Raw genomic sequence first — 21,425 nt, forward strand, 5'->3', positions numbered from 1 at the left:
TAGCCTTTCTTTCTTAATAAACAAAAAGAGTGACTAATTTTTTTAAGATTTATTTATTTATACAAGAACCAGGGTACAGGCCAGATGCACGGGAGGGTGAAAGGATTCACCAGAGACAGAGCGGGGAACAGAACAGGCAGACTGACTGAAATACACTGCTGAGGGGAGCAGTGGGAGAGACAGGAGAGGTCTGCCGCACCATGTGGGATTCTCACTGGGCGGCCAGGATCGAACCCGCACTGCAGAGGCTGAGGACAGCTTCACAGTGCAGCGCTCAATCACCTGTGCCAGCAGGGAGGCCCTAAACAGAGTGACTTTAAATGACCATATTTTAATAATTTAAAATTAAATAAAATAGAGAGAAAATATTTTCCATTTTAATAATAAAGCTCTATATTGTATATGTAGGTCATTCTTGAAAAACAGCTTTAAGTTATGTACAAAAAAAGAGAAACTGTTACTAATTAAATAATTATTTTTTATTTTGTACAGTTTTACATCATTTTTCATTTTTGCACAATGTATGCATTATCATCTTGGTTATAGTCCCCATACAATTTCCTCCCCCCTAGTTTTGATCCTACTCCCTCCTCCCCCCGCCCCTGTAGTGTGTCTCTGGTTTATAGATGCTTGTTGATTTTGATTTTTACTTTATTATAATTAGTCTTTTCCCTGGTCCCTTATTTAGGTTTTCTAAATTCCTGCTATGAGTGAGACCATCCAAAATTTTTCTTTTTCTCTCTGGCTTATTTTGCTGAGCATGATCCCTTCCAGATCCACCCATGTTGCTGCAAACTGCATGAGTTTATCTTTTTTGATTGCTGATTAATATTCCATTGTATATATGTACCACATCTTCTTGATGCAGTCATCTATTTTTGAGCATTTGGGTTGTTTCCATAGCTTAGCTATTGTGAATAGTGCTGCTATAAACATCGGGGTGCAGGTGCCCTTTGGAATTAATGTTTCTATGTCCTTTGGGTTAATACCTAGGAGTGGAATTGCTGGATCATATGGAAGTTCTGTCTTTAGCAGGTTGAGGAATCTCCACACAGCTTTCCATAGTGGTTGGACTAGCTTGCACTCCCACCAGCAGTGCAGGAGAGTTCCTTTTTCTTCATATCCTTGCCAACATTTGCTGTTGCTAGTCTTTTTAATATGTGCCATTTTCACTGGTGTAAGATGGTATCTCACTGAAGTTTTGATTTGCATTTCCCTGATTACAAGTGATGTTGAACATTTTTTCATATGCCTGTTGGCCATTTGCATTTCCTCTTTGGAAACGTTTATTTTTAGCTCTTCTGCGCATTTTTTTGACCGGATTATTTATTTTGTTTTTGTTGAGTCTCATTAGCTCTTTGTAGATTTTTGTGATCAGTCCTTTATCATTAGTGTTGTGTGCAAAAATTTTTACCCAATAGGTGGGGTGTCTCTTTGTTTTGGTTACCGTCTCTTTTGCTGTACAGAAGCTCTTTAATTTGATGTAGTCCCAGCTGTTTATCTTTGCCTTTACTATCACTGCATTGGGTGATATGTCTATAAGGATGTTACTGACTGTAAATCTGTGGGTTTATTTCTGGATTTTCTATTTGGTTCATTGGTCGGTGTGTATGTTCTTATTCCAATACCATGCAGTTTTGATTATTCTGGCTTTGTAGTACGGTTTGAAGTCTGGGAGAGTGATACCTCCATTCCCTTCTTTTTTTTTTTTTTTTCCAGGAGAGCTTTGGCTATTCGGGGTTTTTGGTGATTCCATATGAATTTCATCAATATTTGTTCTATTTCTTCGAAGAATGTCATAGAAAATTTTATTGGAATAGCATTGAATCTGTAAATTGCTTTTGGTAGGATGGCCATTTTGATAATGTTAATTCTTCCAATCCATAAGCAGGGGATGTCTTTCCATTTCTTTGTGTTTTCTTCTATTTCTTTTAACAGTGTTTTATAGTTTGCTTTGTATAGGTCCTTTACCTCTTTTGTTAGGTTTATTCCCAAGTATTTGATTTTTTTTGTTTCAATCATAAAAGGGATGGTTTTTTTTTTAATTTCTTCTTCTTCAGATTTATGGCTTGTGTATAGGAAGGCTACTGATTTCTGTGTTGATTTACTAAGTATGTTGCCACTTTACTAAACTGATTGATTAGTTTGATCAGTTTTTCTGTGGGATTTTTGGGGTTCTCTATGTATATTATCATATCATCTGTGAATAGTGATAGTTTAACTTCTTCCTTCCCTATTTGGATTCCTTGTATGTCTTTCTCTTGTTTTATTGCTCTGGCTAGGACTTCCAGTATTATGTTGAAAAGCAGTGGTGAGAGTGGACATCCTTGTCTTGTTCCAGATCTTAATGGAAATGCTTTCAGCTTTTTACCATTGAGAATGACATTGGCTGTGAGCTTGTCATATATGGCCTTTATGTTGTTGAGGTATGTTCCTTGTATCCCAAGAATTTCAAGGGCCTTTATCATAAATGGGTGTTGTACTTTGTTGAAAGCTTTCTCAGCATCTATTGATATTATCATATGGTTTTTATATTTCTTTTTGTTGATGTGTTGGATTACAATGACTGATTTTTGGGTGTTGAACCATCCTTGTGTCCCTGGAATAAATCCTACTTGGTCGTGGTGAATTATCTTATGGATACATTGTTGGATTCTGTTAGCTAAAATTTTATTGAGGATTTTTGCATAAGTGTTCATTAGAGAGATTGGCCTGTAGTTTTCTTTTTGTGTTGTCCTTGTTCGCTTTTGGTATTAGTGTAATGTTGGCTTCACAGAAGGTGTTTGGTATTATCCCTTCCTTCTCAATTTTTTGAAAGAGTTTGTGAAGGACAGGCACTATTTCGTTTCTGAATGTTTGGTAGAATTCATTTGTAAATCCATCTGGTCCCGGGCTTTTGTTTTTGGTGAGGATTTTGATTACCATTTCAATTTCACTACTTGTAATTGGTCTGTTTAGGTGTTCTAGTTCTTCTTCATTTAGCTCTGGTGAACGTAAAGTTTAGGAATTTGTCCATCTCTTCTAGATTGTTGAACTTGTTTGCATATAACTTCACAGTAGTTTCTGATTATTCTTTTGATTTCTGCTGTATCTGTTGTGATTTTTCCTCTTTCATTTGTGATCCTATTTATTTGTGCTTTCTCCCATTTTTCCTTTGTAAACCTGGCTAGGGGTTTGTCTATTATATTTATTTTTTCAGAGAACCAACTTTTGGTTTCATTGATCTTTTGGATTGTTTTTTTGTTTCTATTTCATTTATTTCTGCTTTGATTTTTATTATCTCTTTTCTTCTACTGGTTTTAGGTTTTTTTGTTATTCTTTTTCTAGTTCTTTGAGATGTGAGATTAGGTTGTTTGAGTTATTTCTTGTTTCTTGATGTGAGCCTATATTGCTATATATTTTTCTCTTATTACTGCTTTTCTGCATCCCATACATTTAGGAAATTGGTGAACTCCTTGTCATTCAACTCAAAGTATTTTTTAATTTCTTCTTTGATCTCCACATTAGTCCAGTGATCTTCCAGTAGTTTGGGCTTCAATCTCCATGAGGTAAGAAGGTTCCCTGCCTTCTTTTTATGGTTTATTTCTAGTTTGATGCCTTCATGGTCAGAGAAGATGGTTGGTATGATTTCAGTCTTGGTGTATCTGTTGATGTTTGTCTTGTGTCCCAGTATGTGATCGATCCTGGAGAATGATCCATGTGCGCTTGAGAAAAATGTGTACTTGGATTTTTTTGGGTTCAGCGTTCCAGATATCTGTTAAGCCCATAGGTCTAGATCCTTATTTAGAGCTTTAGCATCTTTACTTATTTTTTGTCTCATTGTTGATAGTGGTATTTGAAGTCTCCTACTACATATGTGTTTTCTCTGATGTCTGTTTTCAGAGATGGTAATAGTTGTCTGATATATTTTGGTATTCCTTCATTTGGTGAGTATATGTTAATGAATGTTATGTCATCTTGATGTATTGTCCCCTTGATCATATAGTGACTGTCTGGGTCTCTTTTTACCTCTTTGAGTTTGAAATCTGTTTTATCTGATATAAGTATAGCTGTTCCTGCCTTCTTTTTTTGGTCCATTTGCTTGTAGGATTGTTTTCCATCCTTTTACTATCAGTCTATTTTTATCTTTTGTAGTTAAATGTGTTTCCTGGAGACAGCAAAAGGTTGGGTTTTGTTTTGTTTTTTTTTTTAAAGATTTATTTATTTATTTACTCATACAAACACTGGGTACAGTCAGAAGCGCGGGAGGGTGAGAGAATTCACCAGAACCAGAGCGGGGAGCAGAGCAGGCAGAGGACTGAAGTACACTGCTGAGGGGAGCAGCGGGTGGCAGGAGAGGTCTGCGCGCCATGTGGGACCCTCCTCTGGTGGCCAGGGAGCAGCCTGGGATGGAACCAGCGCTGCAGAGGCTGTGGGCAGCTTCGCAACCCAGCGCTCAACCCCTGCGCCACTGGGGAGGCCCTGGGTTTTGTTTCTTAATCCAGCCTGTGACTCTGTGTCTTTTTATTGAAGAGTTAAGTACATTTAATTTAGAGATAATATTGATATGTTAGCATCTGCATTTGCTATTTTGTTTGTTTTTTCTCTGGTTTTATTTATTTAGTTAGTTTAAAAAATTTTGACTTGTTTCTTTGTTATTCATCCTGTTGGTTCTGGCTTTAGGACTCCTTGTAGTATTTTTCAGAGGGGGGTTTAGTCGTAATGAAATTCCAGAGTTTCTGTTTGTCTGGGGAGGTCATTATTCTTTCTTCATAGAGGAGGGAAAGCTTTGCAGGATAGAGTATTCTTGGTTGGCATTTGTTGTCTTACAGTTTGTTGACTATGTCCCTCCAGCTCTCCTTGCCCCTATTGTTTCTTTAATGAAGTCTGATGTCAGCCTGATTGGTTTTCCTTTGTTTGTGATCTGTTTCTTTCCTCTTGTCAGCTTCATTATTTTTCCCTTGTCTTAGATTCTTGGGAGCTTTACTATTATGTTTCCTGTGTATTTTTCCTTTCATCATGGAAGTTTGGTGTTCTTCTTGCTTCTTGTATGTCTATTTTCAGCTCCCTCTTCATGTTTGGGAAGTTCTCTTCAATTTTTTCCTTGAATATTTTCTCTGTTCCTATGTCTTTCTCCTCTCCTTCTGGAATTCCTATAACTCTTAAATTTCCTTTCTTCATGGAGTCAGATAGTTCCCAAAGTCTTTCTTCATTCTTTTTCGTACTTCTCTTTCATTTTCTGTTTTGGTTCTTTTTATTTCAGTGTCTTTGAGAGCAATTATTCGTTCTTCCATTTCATCTATTCTGCTTTCATTGCTTTTCCCAGAGTTCTTCAGCTCCTCCATTAATCCTTTGATCTCCTGCATTTCTTTCACTTCCCTCTTTAGGGACTCAATTTCATTATTCTGATCGTTGATTATTTTTCCCATATCATTTTCGACTTCTTTCAGTTTTTTAATCATGGCGATTTTAAATTCTCTACCGGGAAGACTCATAAGTTCCTCTAAGTCACTGGTCTTGCAGTCTGGTGTTTGATTGTCTTTTTGTGGTGTGTCTTTTCCCTGGGGATGTGCTTGATTGCTTGTAATTTTTCTTCTCCCTGCTGCTTGTTTTTTAATTTGTCCTATGATTTGGGACACTGTGTCGCTGGTGCTGGCTGGCATCTCTTTGGTGTGCTCTTTCTGGGACGTCAGAAACTGGTGGTACAATCGGTACAATCAAGTCCAATACTTTTATGCCAGAAGTCCAGTAGGTCAGTGGTATTATGGATATTTTAATGGTCGCTGTCCCTGAAAATCTCCTGCTTCTGTATTTGTTTAATTCCAGAGGTGGGTCTTGAGGTCTCACAGACTGACCTGGCAGTGGCTGGATTGCATACTTGGCTCCAAATTGCTGGATCCCCCTCTGGGCTCCGATTCGTTGCCAGGCAGAGCCTGGCTTGTGGGAGCCTTCAGCTTACCTCTGACTGTGGGGACAGCCCTTTCTCAGTTCCACACAACAGCTTTGGTGAGGTCCAGACAGGCACAGAATTCCCTGTCTAAATATGGAGCGTCTGCCAGACACTTCCCTGCACCTTGGGTCTGCCCCAGTAGTGACTAGATACCCCTCTGGGCTCCGACTCACTGCCAGGCAGGGCCTGGCTTATGAGGGCCTTCAGCTCACCTCTGACTGTGGAGACAGCCCTTTCTCAGTTCCACACAACATCTTTGGTGAGGTCCGGATGGGCACAGAATTCCCTGTCTAAATATGGCATGTCTGCCTGGCACTTAATTAAATAATTAAATTTATGATAAACACATGTGTGAAACAGTGTCATGGCACTTAGACACAGTTTTAAGATTGTATGTAATTGATGACATATCATCACTAGCTAAAAGTAGCCTCTTGCATAAATACAGACAGCAAAAGCAACCCAAACCTCTCTCGTAGCACAATTTTCACTCCTTTTCTGATTTACAACAAAGCATTTCATAAATAATCACAAACTGAGATTAATAAAGCAAGATCATAATTAAAAGAAGCTAAGAATAATTATATATAGTCTACAGCAACTCTCTGTAGTTAGGTACTCTGAAATGATTTTGCTTTTCTAAATTAAAATATATTAATGCACACTAAAATAGTTCTTTTTAAAAAACAAGATCATGGGCAGTAATTTTGCTTTCCCTTCACATTAATAAAAAGGCATTTCAATTTCAGTCCATCCTCAATAGGTTCCTTTCAATCTTAAGAGTGAGAAAATATCCCCATTGTTTAAATGTCTTCATCTTGCCACCCAACAAGAAACAAATTCTCAAAATGCCAATAGCCTTAGTTATTCCACAGACAACTAATATTTTAATACAGGAAATTGTATTTGAAATAATTGGGAAATAAAACTTGGAATTGACATTTAACTGTAAGGCTACTCACCACTCCTGGCTTACAGTTGTAATAGCGATGCTTGGAAGAGTCGTCAAAGGTAGTGTGGTTGGTCTGGAAATGCCATCTCCCTCCGGGGTCCTTGCCCTTTCGCTCTGTCTCTGGGACAGTGGTGGCAACTGTAAGTTTCCTGAGCAACACCTTCTCCCTCTCCAGAGGTCAATCCCAAGTGTGTTACTAGAAGAGCTGTAGGATTTACTCAAATTACATTCAAAATAATCTCTAACATTCTGGAAGGAAAGAAAACAAGAAGAAAGAGAAAATTAAATTCAAATGTTTAAAGTGATGCGCAGTGGAATAAAATAAGAAACTAAATTATCGAGCTGTCACTCATAAAGTCCTGATTCATGAGGTCACAGTCTGAATCTAACACTGACATCAAAAGCTTAAGAGAAAAAAAAATGAGGGGGAGAAGTTATTCTCAAATTTTAAACATAATCAGTTGCATATTCTTGGTGATCTTTAGAACCATAGATAATATTTATCATTTATAGTCTATTGCTTTTTAATCTTTCTCTTTAAAATTGTTCCCACTTTTTTATTAGCTAAAATGAAAACTTATAACTGAAACTATATCTTGAAAATAATTGCTATTGTTTTGCAACACGGGAACAAACTAAACCAGCTAAAGTATAAAGTTCAGAGTTCTTGTTTGGTGTTTTAAGGTAAAAATATTTTCTTAGGACAGCAAGATCTTGATAATTCTGGGTGACTGACTATTCCCAATCCTATAAATGGTCTTCTCAGAGTTGAGATTTCTTCTTTTTCTTCTTTTTTGTTTTTTGGTCAAAGTATGTAAGCTCAGGGGGAAAAAAAGGAGGAGGGCGGTTACTTTAGCCAGTACTGAACTGAACAGCAATGTTAATACAGAAAGACATTGCTCACATGAATAAGATACTTGTGAGAAAATAAAGGCACTGTACTATAACCAATAAGAGTTACTCATTCTTTCTCTATCTCTTTGCAACTCTGGTTCCTGGTACTGTTGGGAGTGGGAGCCCTAAGTGAGACCTTGGTATCCCATTCATACCACTCAAAGACAGAACTGCAAATGGCAACTGACAGCAGCTTGGAGTTTAAAAATTAAAATTGTCACTCTCCACTCCAAATTGGAAGTCCCATCACCAGGCCAAGATCTTTCACTTGAAAGTCAATCTGTGGTGCAAAAAAGACAGGTACTTCCTACTAGCCCTTCAGGACAGACTTAAGAGACCCTGGGACTATGTTCTCAACCCCCACGCTCTCACCCATCCCTATTCTAGCTCATACAAGAATAATAAACTCAAGTTTGGACTCAGTTAGTTGGATTCATTTAAACAAATATTTTTGAACTATTATAGATCTGTACTGTCCACTTAAGGATGTAACTGCCAAAAAAGGCAAGAATCTGGCTGGACTCAAAGAGTTCTATTATGGTGACTTATGCTTGTCTGATCCACAAAAGACCACATTTTGATGATAGAAACTTGGATATGAATAGAATTGACAGTTTAAGAATTTTAAATATTCTGTAATGTATCAGTGTTTTATTGTTTAATATCCAGCTATTATATGAAATCTACTATAAGCATAGAATTTACCATAGTGTGTGTGTGTGTGTGTGTGTGTGTGTATTAGGAAAAAAGTTTAGGGGAAAGTTTAGTATATATGTGTATGTATATGTTATTTAGTACAAATATGTACATATTTTTCACATGCCATAGATATGTTTCTTTCTCAAAAGTCTTAGAGACTACTTAGGCAAATACCAAGTCTTTCTGAAGAGATCTAACAAACTAAAAGCTGGCACTCATAATTAATCTAGTTCCAAATATGCATGTAAAGAAAGTACTAGTAATCTGGAAAGCAAAGCAATGAGTATATACTTTATGTACTAGACAAGAAATACTATACTGAGAGATAGAAAGATATAATTAAGTTTAACAACAAATGACCATAAGCTCCTAATAAATATAGTGGATGTTTTTCATTGTTAGAAAAAGGAAATATTACCAAGTAAGTTTAATTGTAGTCACTGAAATAAACGGTTACTTATTTGGTATTTGTTATTTGAAAAGTGACAAAGTCACATCCACCACAAAATATTCCCACACTGATTTACCAACAGTAAATTATTACACCGATTTACCAACAGGCTTGAATTTATGAATTTAAAGTCACAGATTTAGATTAAAGAAATCATTTCAAAAGACTTCAGTTAATGTGAAAATGCACTGCCACAAAATAACAAAATGGAATGGAATAGCTATTTAGAAATTAAGTCAAATACTGAAAATATTAAGATTGGTTTACAAACACTCATATATAGTTACTCACAATGACCTCAAACTCTTTAATTCCTATTAATAATTTATATAAAACTCACACAAAATTGCTAACGTCAAAGGCAAAACCTAATTCAATCAGTTCTCAATTATTTTATTCCTGATCTTGGTCTTATTTTCCTATTTAACCAGCATGATTTTGGCCAACTCTTTGATGATTGGTTCATCAAATAAAAAATTTAGGGGGGGAGGAATATTAATTTGAATATTACCTCTTGGAAATTATGAGATTTCACATGCTTCACACCTACCCAAATTCACCCTATCTTTATAATTCCCAGGAAAATAGCCCAGTTTTGGATTATCCTCATGTTCCTGGATAATCCTTTAAAAAAAATATATTACTGACAATTCCAAAAGGTTACCCCAAAGAAAAAGATAGTATGAAATTCTGCATCTAAGAAGGAAGAGTTTGCAGGAAGGAAGGGAGACATCAAAACTAACCAAGTCAAAAACCACTGAAAGCTCTGGCTGCCACTTGTCTAAGCAGTCATGGTTTGACTGCTTTTTGGAGCTTGCTCTGATTTTTTAATTCTTTCAATTTAACTGTTAATGAGAAAGCAGGATTAGGTTTCTAAGGACTTCTATTGTGCTTAGATACACACTGAATGTGGACTAGAGATCAGAGTTTTTCAAACCTTAAGAAACCTGATATGAAAATTATGGGAAGTATAAAATGACACTCAGGACCCCTATTAAAGCTAAATGTCATGATGCTCCATAAGACAATAAGAAAAGTATGTTTGTCTTTTAAAAATGTGGCTTTATCCTAGGTAATTAACAGCAATTACAGTAGCTCGCTAAAAAATAATTTTTATCTCTCTTACTTTAAAGCAAGTTCCTGATTCTATGATTGGAAATACAAAAACTATAGCTGAAATATAGATGTGTCTATTTAATTTTTGGCTAATATTACTAATATAATATAATAATATAAGTCAGTATCTTCCTTCACCCCCACTTAAATATTTATCTTCCGCTTCATCCCTCCTCTTCTCTTTAGTCATTTTTCCCCTTTCAACTCCCCTTCAAACCTGCAACTACCTCTTCTCTATTCTATGCTCTCTTTAGTCATATAATTAATTGTTTGTGTTCAATACTTGAATAGCACTTAATTTACCCCCTACTTGTGAAACTAAGTTTCCAAATGCAAGATATCGAATGCATGCTGTTTCTCTGTCACTCATCGTATTATTCCTATTGAAGTCATTTGTGCACCTCAAGTATATGAAGGCAGTAGTCATGGTTATTCATTGGTGTAATCCCACAGAGACAAAGAGAGTGTCTAACACACAGTAAAGGTCTCTGTACATGCATTCTCTTTCCCAGAAGTAGTCTTCCCCCACATCTTCACAGGGCTCACTCCTTACTGCCCATATGTCATCTCACCTTATCATTATATTAACACTCTATTCTCCCCATCCAATCATTCTTGTCATGCTGGTCAACCTCATTTTTCTGTATAGCATTTATCATAGCTGGGATTATTTTATTATAGTATATTATATTATAGTATATATATATATTATGTCATATTATTTATTTCTGCCCTCTGTAATGTAAGCTCCAAAGAAATGAGGACTCTTTGCTATTTCTTGCTGAATCTCGAGAACGTAACCAGTGTCTAGCACGTAATAGGTGCTGATTTAATATTTCATGCATACTTACGTCACTGAATAAATGTTTCCTGTGTTGAAATAAATAAGAACACAATAAAATCCCTACTTAAGGGTGAAAATGTGTTCCTAGTGTGTGGCATAGAAAGTATAATATTGATTAAGTTGCTATTGTTGTAAGGAACAGAAACTGTGTATAACATTCAACATGATCTTTTGCGCTATATTCAAAATGTTGAAGTCATTCAGAGAAGTTCTAAGTCATCATTGCCCACCTGCAATAAATCACAAGCCACCAATGAGAGTCAAATGTATCATTTCAAATTTTCTAATAGTCACATTGAAAAGTGAAACAGAAACCGGCAAATTTACTTTCAATACTATATTTTTCTTAGTTTAGTCTATCCAAAACTAGTATCATTTCAATATGCACTCTATATCAAAAAAACTTAATGACATAAAATTATTTATATCTACTGCTATGTATTCAAAGTTCAAGATCTGTTTTACAGTTACAGCTCATCTCCACTCAGACTAGCTCTTAATAGTCGCATGTGGCTAGTGGCTACCATTTTGGACACTGCATATCTAGGTAATTATCCACTTTGGTGGGGTTAATACTCTTTTAAATGTGCTTTTCTCTTTTTTGGCACCTTCTAGTATGCAATTTCCCTTCTTTTGACAATGGCAACCACTATCTCAGGGAGAATGAAGACTATTACTTTAAGAAAGCAATGAAAAAGAATGGTGGTTCATCTTTTAGACAGAATACATTGCTGAATTTATTCCATTCCAAAAAATAGAACCTTGGAGCCAACAACATACAAATAGCATTAAGGGTCAAGCCCGAGCTTTTTTTTTTTTTTTTTTAAGAGAAAAAGAATGTATAATTTTCAAAAGTTTCTCTTTAGATATCCTGAGCACAGCATTGAAATCTAAACACAGTTTTACCATTGGTGTTGATAACTTTGAATATAAATTAGTGGAAGTTCTCTGTGGTCAAAAAGCAGGCAAAGGGGAAATAGGAAATGAAATACTATCACAGATAATGAGAACAGAATCCTAACCAGGTCTAGTTAAGTGCACTAAAGAGTAGAAAAGGCAAAGGAGTGTGTTTTGGCGGGCAAGAGCATGAGGGTACATCTAAGTTTCCCTCTGCACTTGTTTCCACAGGCTTCTATGTGGACACAGAAGGAAGCTAAAGATTAGCTTCAGCTTGCCTGCCAAAAGTGTCACTGCAGAGTGGGGCAGAGGGGTAATAAGTCCATGGGGTGAGACTCCACAGGTAAGGACCACACAGAAAGCAAAACTGCACTTTTAATCAACCAGAGCCCCACTGTGAGGTTAAACCCATGCAGTGGGGAAGAAGGTCAAAGTCATAGTAAGCTAAGATGCAATCATCACCTGTTACATCTGTCAGATGCCTAAGTGGTCCTCAGCCAAGGGCACAGAGTCCTGGGAAAATGAGGTATTCCTCACTGGACAACAGAAGGTCCTAGTGGAAAAGGGCACTACAAGAACACTGCCCACACCAGATACCATAATGTTACTTAATGTTACGTGTCTCCCTTTGCCTACATGTTGCATGATTAAAGGGAAAGAGTAAGAATCGAAGAAATTCTGAAAGACTGGGCATTTAGCCAAAAACCTCTATTTTACATTAATTGACAAGTTCACCTACCTTCCAGGCCCTCCCCCACCTGTGAAGTAGTTGTTTACAACAAGAAACGCTATGTGGAAAGCAAGGAAAATTACTTCATTTTCCTCCTTCCTTCCCTTCTTCTGCACATCTGAATGGTGGTTTATAATTTTTTAACTCAATTACAAACAGAAACTGAGTAAGGTCTGGAAAAATACAGACACACAGACAGGGGACAAATGAGGGAAAGCAAAGGAGATAATCTCAGTTGACCAATATGCCCAGTTATGAAAATGGTGAGTTTAGAGACCTCAGATGACCCAGAGCAAAGCAGGCTTCTAGAATATAATGTACATCTCTAGTTACCCTAGAATCTTGCTAACATACGATCTTAGGTTTGGGTTGAGATTCTACATTTCTAATAAATACCCATGGGATGCTAACGATACTGGTCCAAGGAGCAGTAGCCAAAATCCGGTGGATGTGTACATCACAAAATTCTTAGAAGCAGTTGTCAAGTACCTCACTATAGGATGTAATAGTAAAGGATGAGCTATAGTTGGATGAAATTATGAATGAAAGACATCAGGTAAACTAATCACGCAAGCAGTGTGGAAAGAGGAGTCTCTATGAGTTAGGATGTAGGCGTATACTAGAGATGGGTAGTTTTGTGAATGAGAAGCACAAAACTCAAACTAAGCCCATCTGCCAGCTGCAGATAGGACATTGTGCCTGCCGTTCACCTCACATACTGGGTCACAGCACCATCTGGTCAGAGAAACACCTAGTCACAGTGGTGCTGCTAACAGCCTTGCCAGCCTTTTGAATAGAATCATGGCGTGACTTGTTTATTAAATAGACAAAAAGTGTGTAGAATTCCAGCAACTCTGACTTTTGGAACTTACGTCATCAGCCGTCACTGTCATCACACTCCTGCTTTTCTTCATTATAAAGGTGAAAAATATCCCTCTTAAAATATGTTGTTCTGTGTGGCTTTGCTGACAGTTTCTAAAACCTACAGGGGAGTAAAAGACACATACAAAAAGAACAACTCAGTATCCTTAGTTAAGTACAAATAGGAGATTTATTTCTTCTATCCAAACTAACATCTGAATGGATAAAATGGACCTGTGTAAATATAAATCACATTTTAACAAGCCAGTAAATCTAACATGTGAGAAAGAGGTTCATAAAATACAAAAATCCAAGAAATCACTGAATAAACTATTTGGGAAGAGATAAATAACAAAGGGTAACTAATAATAAGGTTCACAAATAATGATAATTACAAATATATAAAAATGTGTAACACTTTACACTTAAAAGGTACTTTCCCCTATGATATTTCACATGATCCCAATAAAGTCTGTGAGATTAAATTCATTTGTTTAAAACAAGAAAAATGCAGATCAAGAAAATAATTTGGCAAAGGTAACACAGCTAAAACACAGCAGACTGAACTTAAGGAATATGACCCCCTCAGACTACTGTCAAATGAAAGGAAAAGAAAGAAAAAGCAAGCAAACAAAAAACTAATATAAAAATATACATGACCAAATATCTTAATTTCAATTTTGCCATCAATTTAAATCTCTCATCTATATAAATACATAGGTCAAGTATTTATCACAAAGAATTTAGCAACCGATAATTAGAAAGACCTAGATAGAGTTCCCTGGTTTAAATCACACAAACCTGGTCATTTTTAGGTAGAGACATTGCAGTTCATGACACTTGTTTTGTGCAGATCAATGGCAGTCACTTCAGAAACACAGAGCTTCAATAACAGTGTTTTAGGGTGCACCCCAGCTGTGCAACCTCCAAAGAAAAACTCATCACTGGTTTCTGAAAATTCAGACTATTTAAAACAAGGCTAAGTTTAAAGTTCAGGCATAAAATAGTCTACGAGAGAATATGAAGAATTCTGAGTTTGCAGAATTGAACCAGAAAAAATATACCAGAGAAATCATCAAATCCAAGAAGTGTTAGTCCATATGGTAGTTCCTCGGGATCTGAGTAAAAAAATGTCCTGCATCGTTGCTGAGCTCAAGAAGTTCCTATGCTTTCTCACTTGTACATTTAAACCCTTAATACATGCCTGATTTGAAAAGCCTGCTTCTCGAACATGAAGATATATATAGATTAAGAGCGTGATGGAATTGTAGCTATGTGACTAGGAATACTAAGTAGTGGCATTGTACCATCACCCAGGAAACCAGGGTTGAATTTCTAGCACATAATTTGACTATATTATGCAGGAGTTGGCAGCAAAACTGACAGAGTAGATAAGGGAGTGGGGAGGAGGGAGAAATTGCCTTTATAAGAGTTCTACGATGAGAACCCCATAGGCTTTTCAGGTGTTTGATTCAATATGCCAAGGAAAAGAATTTCCTCCATATACACCAAAGAACGATTATAACTGAGCCCTTCTAAAGCTCACCAAAGAGGAGCAGGCAGGATTTTAGAGCTTTTCCTCAAGGTTATTTGAAACCTAACAAAAGCAGACAAATAATAGGCATGTTTTGTCACAGTTAATTCAATCTTGAGTATCTCTATAGGCAGAATCTGAAAAAAAGAGTTTATATTCCTAAGTTTAAAAAAAGATGCAAAAATATAAATATTTACATGCAGTGTATAGGATTAGATCTACCCAATGATTATCATTCTGTAAAAATACAAATTAAGTGTGTTATATATTGGGGGGGGAACTTTCTGTAAGGTAAATGATATATATTTATTTTGGATGAAGAAACTAAGGAATAGGCTAAGCTCTAAGTCTTGGGCCATAGTTATTTGATAAATTTTGTGTTCTTTTACATGTCTATTAGGAAAATTTTAATTGAACTTGCAGTTAATAAAATACATGCAGCACTATACCATATCATGGTGCACAAGGAAATGCTCTGAGAAGTCCAGCATTAGAACTATCAAGAGACAAACGCTATTTGTAATCAGTTTCAAAGAATCATAATTAGTAGGAAGTTCTGTGAAGAAAGTATGAAAAGCAAAGTAAACTCTAACAAATGGTTACACAGAGTAAACTAATAGGAAAAAAATCTATGAGGCAAAATTCATCTTTAACTTTTTTATATCTATTTTGTTGATCAGGAAATCCACTTATAAATAGATAAATGACTACTGGCATAGAAACTGCTAAGCTTTCTTCAGCATGGAGGAAATAGAGTAAGACCTTTACAGTATATCTTCCTAAACTTTTACATGATAGGATTCCAGTGGAACATGATGCAAATCCAGTCCTCAGGAATTATACATATAATTTGAAATGGAAGACTTACATACATTAAATATGGAGTAAGCACACAGTAGGTGTTCAAAAATTATAAAATGAATGAATCAAAGAATTTTTTCATGTTTTCTTTTTTATTTTTTTTTTTTTTCTGACATCGCTGTTCATTTTTGTTCAGTATTTGATTTCTCTCCTCAGGCGTAGTCCCCATAATTCTCCCACCATCACAGGACCCGTTAACCATCACCATAGTCCCTTGTGATTGTCCCTCCTGTTTTGACCCCTCTCTCCAGCTCCCCCTGCTGTATGCCTTAAATGTGTAGTTTGCCTGCAAGTTTTATCTCTTTCTTGATCCTGTTAGGTTTCCCTGGATTCCACCTGTAAGTGAAATCATCTCATAGTTCTTTTTTCTTCTGACTTACTTCACTTAGCATAATCCCTTCCAGTTCCATCCATGTTGCCATAAATGACATGAGTTTATCTTTTTTGATCACTAAGTAGTGTCCCATTGTGTATATAAAATCCACGTCCTCTTGATTCATTGGTCTGTTTGGGGGCATTTAGGTTGTTTCTATATCTTAGCTATTGTAAATAGTGCTGCAATAAACATAGGAGTGTAGGTTTCCCTTCAAATTAGTGTGTGTATGTCCTTTGGGTATATTCCCAGGAGTGGAATCACTGGATCATATGGTAGCTCCATTTTTAGTGTTTTGAGGATCCTCCACACAGCTTTCCATGGTGGCTGGACCAGTTTGCACTCCCACTAGCAGTGTAAGAGGGTTCCTTTTTCTTCACACCCTCTCCAGCATATGCTGTTTCTGGTTTTTTTGATATGTGCCATTCTCACTAGTGTGAGGTGGTGTCTCACTGTGATTTTGATTTGCATTTCCCTGTGATGAATGATATTGAACATTTGTATATCTCTTTTTCAAAAGTGTCTCTTTAGCTCCTCTGTCAAAGAAAATAATTAAAAAGCTAAAATCCTATGTGTGGACAAATTCTTTTATGAGATAAAGAAGTAGTTGGAACTGGGCTTCAGGGAAGCTTTGGGAAGGAAATGAGCCTATAATATTACATTAGCCTTAAATAATAAGTAGAATTTGTTTAGTTGGAATAATGAGACCAATATGGTATGCAAGCTATGGATAGGGATATAATACATTAAGGGTGTGATACATGTAGGAAGATGCCTTGCTAAGGAAATTTATGACAAGCAAAAAGACAAAATGTTCCCATGTAACATCGGTAGATCTTTTGGCAAGCAAGAATATTTTTGTGAGGTCTTAGCCATGGAGATAAATTTATATTTTATAACACTTTGAGTGTGAGATCTTACTGGATAAATTCACGTGCCTTCAATTGGGAGCGTGTCCTGACCAAGAAAAAGAAGAATCTCAAGTCATAAGGCAGTTTTCCAAATGTTCTACATTAAAAATATATTATTTTTATATTCAAAAATAAAAATCCACATCTGTTATATAAAAGAGAGAGAAAGAGATATTATATTCAGGATACTCCTCATTTATCCCTTGAAATTCTCTCCTGTCTGTGTCCTGAGAAGCTGGTGTCAGGGTCTGTGTCCATAGGCTCTCCAGCAATCTGGCTCCTGGTGTGTTCAGCCCTTGGAAAGCAATGTTAGCAGACCAACAGAGAAGAGGAAAACTGGTGTCCCTCTCTGCTATCCATGATGGAGCAGTGGCTCTAGCCCTCTAAGTTAATAAGTCACTGCACCTGCAGATACCCTGCTTCTAACCAGGTGCTGGTTTACCTGTGTTTAATTAACTGTCTCCTTTTGACTCTTGAGACACGGGGCTATAACAATTTTCCACTGTTGCCAGCTTTGTGGTGCTTCATCATCCTTTTCTGGTTGGCCTCAGACCTGTCCACAACTTTTGTAAACAGTAACTCCATTAAACTCTCTTCCATCCCTTTAGGAGAGTAATCTGTTTCCTGCTGAGACCCTGACTCCAAAAACTGTACAGTCAGGAGGCAATTTTAAAATAATCCTCCTCAATGTCTGACATAAAACAGGGTCTCAATAAATAATTCCCCAAGGAATGAAAGAGTAAAATCTAGTTGGAGTTCTGGAATGATTTTACAACTTTTAGAACAGAAGGTCAACAAGCATTATTTCAAGTTGCTTTTTTGAGACAGGAATGATTTTGTGGTAGGAATGGTGATTCTGCTTAAGAATTTTGAGAAAAGTTATAATATGTTCAATGTTATGATATTATTATAGTCTGTTAGTATATAACAATTTATATATTATAAACTGTATCACATAGAAGGAGGGGATTATATATTATAAATATGTATGTAGGGTAAGGAAAAATGTCTGGCTTTTCTGCCCTGCCGCCATCAAGATAGATGATGGATCCTTGCAGTCCCGAATGCATGCCTGATGGCGGGCACCTGGAGTAGGGTGTGGGCATAGGTAGATGGGATTCACCTGGGCTGAGACTGGGCTTTTAAGGGTGGCGTCACGGGGACGCCAGCAGAAGCCAAAAGAAAAGCCGAGAAAGAAGGAGCAGAAGCCTAGAGGGAAGCAGAGAAGGCCGGAGAGCCCAGATAGAGTGAAGACTTGCTGGGGGCTGGGAGGACTGCCAGCCTCCCAGCCCCCCAGCGTCCCTGCCTGCCGTGTACCTGGTAATCTAAATAAAACACCTGCAAAAGCCACTGAGGACTCTGACGACTCCTTTACCCGGTCTGCATGGGATCCTAGAAAACCTGCTGTGTCCATTCCTGCCCTTACAATGTATCACATAGGAGGATAGGGATCAAACACACCTGTAGAGTAAGTATCAGGCTTTTCTGCCCTCCCACCATTAGGATTGATGATGAATCTGCGGTCCTGAAGGCATGCCTGATGGCGGGCTCCTGGAGTAGGGTGTGGGCATGTATAAGTGGGTACACCTGGGCTGAGAAACTGGGCTTATAAGGGAGGCGTCACGAGGATGCCAGGAGAGCGAAAGAGAGACCAGAGTGGAAGGAGCAGAAAAGAAAAGGCCATGAGAGAACACCGGAGAGCCCAGAAAGAGTGAAGATTTGCCAGCCTCCCGGCCCCCTGGCACACCTGCCTGCTGTATACCTGGTAAAAGCCTGCGAAAGCCACTGAAGGCTCCAGGACTCTCTCCTTCACCTGTCAGCTCCAATCAGAGAGATCCTGCACTCTGCCCTTCCTGCTTCTACAATACCATATTAATGTCTATTGCTAAATCTTATTTAGGCTAACATAGTTGGAGAATTTATCTTATGCCAGTTTAAGTACTATGATACATGATTTCAATTATGGCTTGCAAGAACAGCCACAGCATAATAAATATGACAGGTAAGGAAACCAAGTGTTAGAAGTCACGCACCCCTCTGATTCCCATACGATGCTGGTTCGAAAGCCAAGACTCTTAATCCAACACTATGCAGTTGATTGGGTCTTATTCACATCTTTTCAAGGTAGATTTGAATGACATCATTTTTATTTCATTTTTTTATGTTAAAAATACATTTTAAGGGTCTCCCCGGTGGTGCAGCGGTTGAGCGCTGGATTGCGAAGCTGCCCGCGGCCTCTGCGGCGCCGGTTCGATCCCCGGCTGCTCCCCGGCCATCGGAGGAGGGTCCCACATGGCGCGCAGACCTCTCCTGCCGCCCGCTGCTCTCCTCAGCAGTGTACCTCGGTCCTTCTGCCTGCTCTGCTCCCCGCTCTGGCTCTGGTGAATTCTCTCACCCTCCCACGCTTCTGACTGTACCCAGTGCTTGTATGTATAAACAAACAAACAAATAAATCTAAAAATATATATATATATTTTAAATTGATCGGTTTTCTGCAACCAAGCTCCCTAATCATGTAAGGACAAAAAAGAGTAATCTTCTTTTAAATATTGACATTTTAAATGCCTCAAATGTAAGGCAAATGTAAACAAGAGAAGAGGTCAGGTTCTCTCCATTTGAAATTATTCTTCTATTAGCAAAATCTTCTCAATCAGTAGAACGCCATATGCTTCATTTTAAAAAATTATTTCTAAGAATTTCTTAGGCAATGAGTAATTAGGCTGACTATAAATTCCATTTCTGGCATGTTTTAATAGTTTTCTTGTGATTTTTATACTTCACCACTTTAAAGGATTCTTTTAAACATATTTATCCTTCTTAACATACTGTTATGTTCAAAAACTTATTTTTTTTGTATGATTTCACCTTTCTCTCTTTCCAGTTACTCAACAGATATTTTTTAAAGATTTATTTATGCATATAAGAGCTGGGGTAGAGGCCAGAGGTGCAGGGGGTGAGAGCATTCACCAGAGACAGAGGGTGAACAGAACAGGCAGACTGACTGAAACACACTGCTGAGGGGAGCAGTGGGCAAGACAGGAGCGGTCTGCTGCGCCATGTGGGTTGCTTCCTGGTTGGCCAGTGATCAAACTCGAGCTACAGAGTCTGCAGATTGCTTTATAGTGCAGTGTTTAACCCCTTGCACCATGAGGGAAACCCCCAGATTATTTTTAAGTTAAAACTTGGGAAAGAACCCATTGTTGTTGTAGCATTGGGTTGTACAGCAACATAATTGCTGTTGCAGCAATCTCTTTTGACAGATTCTGGTTATCAATACTAGTAACCTCTGGCTGAGCAAAATCTCAATGAATAATTATAATCATTTTAAAGTCCTGCAATCCTGGATATATAAATCAAACCATGAAAGAAATGAAAAAAATAAGAGTAATATTTTGGATTTTGTGTACTCATTTTATGTGAACATTCAGAAATCAGTAGAGCATAGAGATGTACTGTTTCTAATCATTCTCCAATAACTGCTTTCCATCTCCAAGGCCAAATCTATTTCCTCTTCTGACCAGTTCAGATTGAGTCCATAGCTCTAAATCTATATATCATGTTTTCAAATTATGTCTTTAACACCAAACCTTTAAATTGTGTCTCCTTCCCTTTACCCATCTCAAGTACCCATCTCAAGTGGCCAAGTTCTGTGGTTCCAATCAGTGACCAGAATGCAGGACTCAGAATGTGAAGAGGGCATGGTCTACTATTACTGCTCCTCCCTCCTTTCCTCTTCAGGTTATAGCTTCATGTTACAGCAGAATGCTAGAGTTAACAAAAAAGAAAGAAAAGTCTTCTTACTTAGCTGGGCATTTACTTGCAGTCCTCTATTGAGTATCGCTTTTTCTGTATTAAAAAAACTTCTATATCGATGCCTTCTCTAAAGGAGGTGTCCAAGTGCTTGCTCTCTTCTTAGGGTTAAGTAGGAGTTTTCCAATTGGGAACAAATAACTTTATTATAGTCTTCTCAGCTCTCATCTCCATCAGTACACATTGAAACTCTTGCTGGTAGAGTCACTTTGCCCAATAGTATACTTTCTTGATTGAAGTAATGACAAACAGCTGCTCTGCTGTTATTTCTTTCCCCTACCCTGCTATTTCTCCATTTCATTTTGTCCTTTGCTCAAGAAACCACAAAGAACAGATTAGAAAATCTTCTGACCATGCAATAAATGAAATATGGTTTGAGTTCTTCATCAATGTCTTTCAGCCTCAATCCAATCACTGTAAACTGCTCTGTGAGGCTGGCACTGATACATTGCAAACCATATTTCCCAGATTCTCTTCCCAGCTGATTTTTTTTAGGTGCTGATAATGGGAATCCTTAGTAGGAAACTAGAAGAAGAGCATTGAAGAGAACGGACTGTCTTCCT

General features: G+C 37.4%; 1 protein-coding gene across 1 annotated transcript in view; it reads right to left on the bottom strand.

The window, feature by feature from the left end:
• PDE4B (phosphodiesterase 4B) overlaps positions 1–13,426 on the bottom strand; it is a gene marked incomplete at both ends in the record, with an annotated part of 396,614 nt that extends 383,188 nt beyond the window's left edge. Inside the window, 2 exons of the mRNA XM_084243282.1 lie at positions 6,892–7,130; positions 13,385–13,426. Of these exons, the coding sequence (XP_084099408.1) occupies positions 6,892–7,130; positions 13,385–13,426 (281 nt within the window). The remainder of the gene's footprint in view (positions 1–6,891; positions 7,131–13,384) is intronic.
• Between the last annotated feature and the right edge of the window lie 7,999 nt (positions 13,427–21,425).

Source organism: Talpa europaea (genome assembly GCF_964194135.1).
Source record: "Talpa europaea genome assembly, chromosome: 9".
In the NCBI taxonomy this organism is placed as follows: domain Eukaryota; kingdom Metazoa; phylum Chordata; class Mammalia; order Eulipotyphla; family Talpidae; genus Talpa; species Talpa europaea.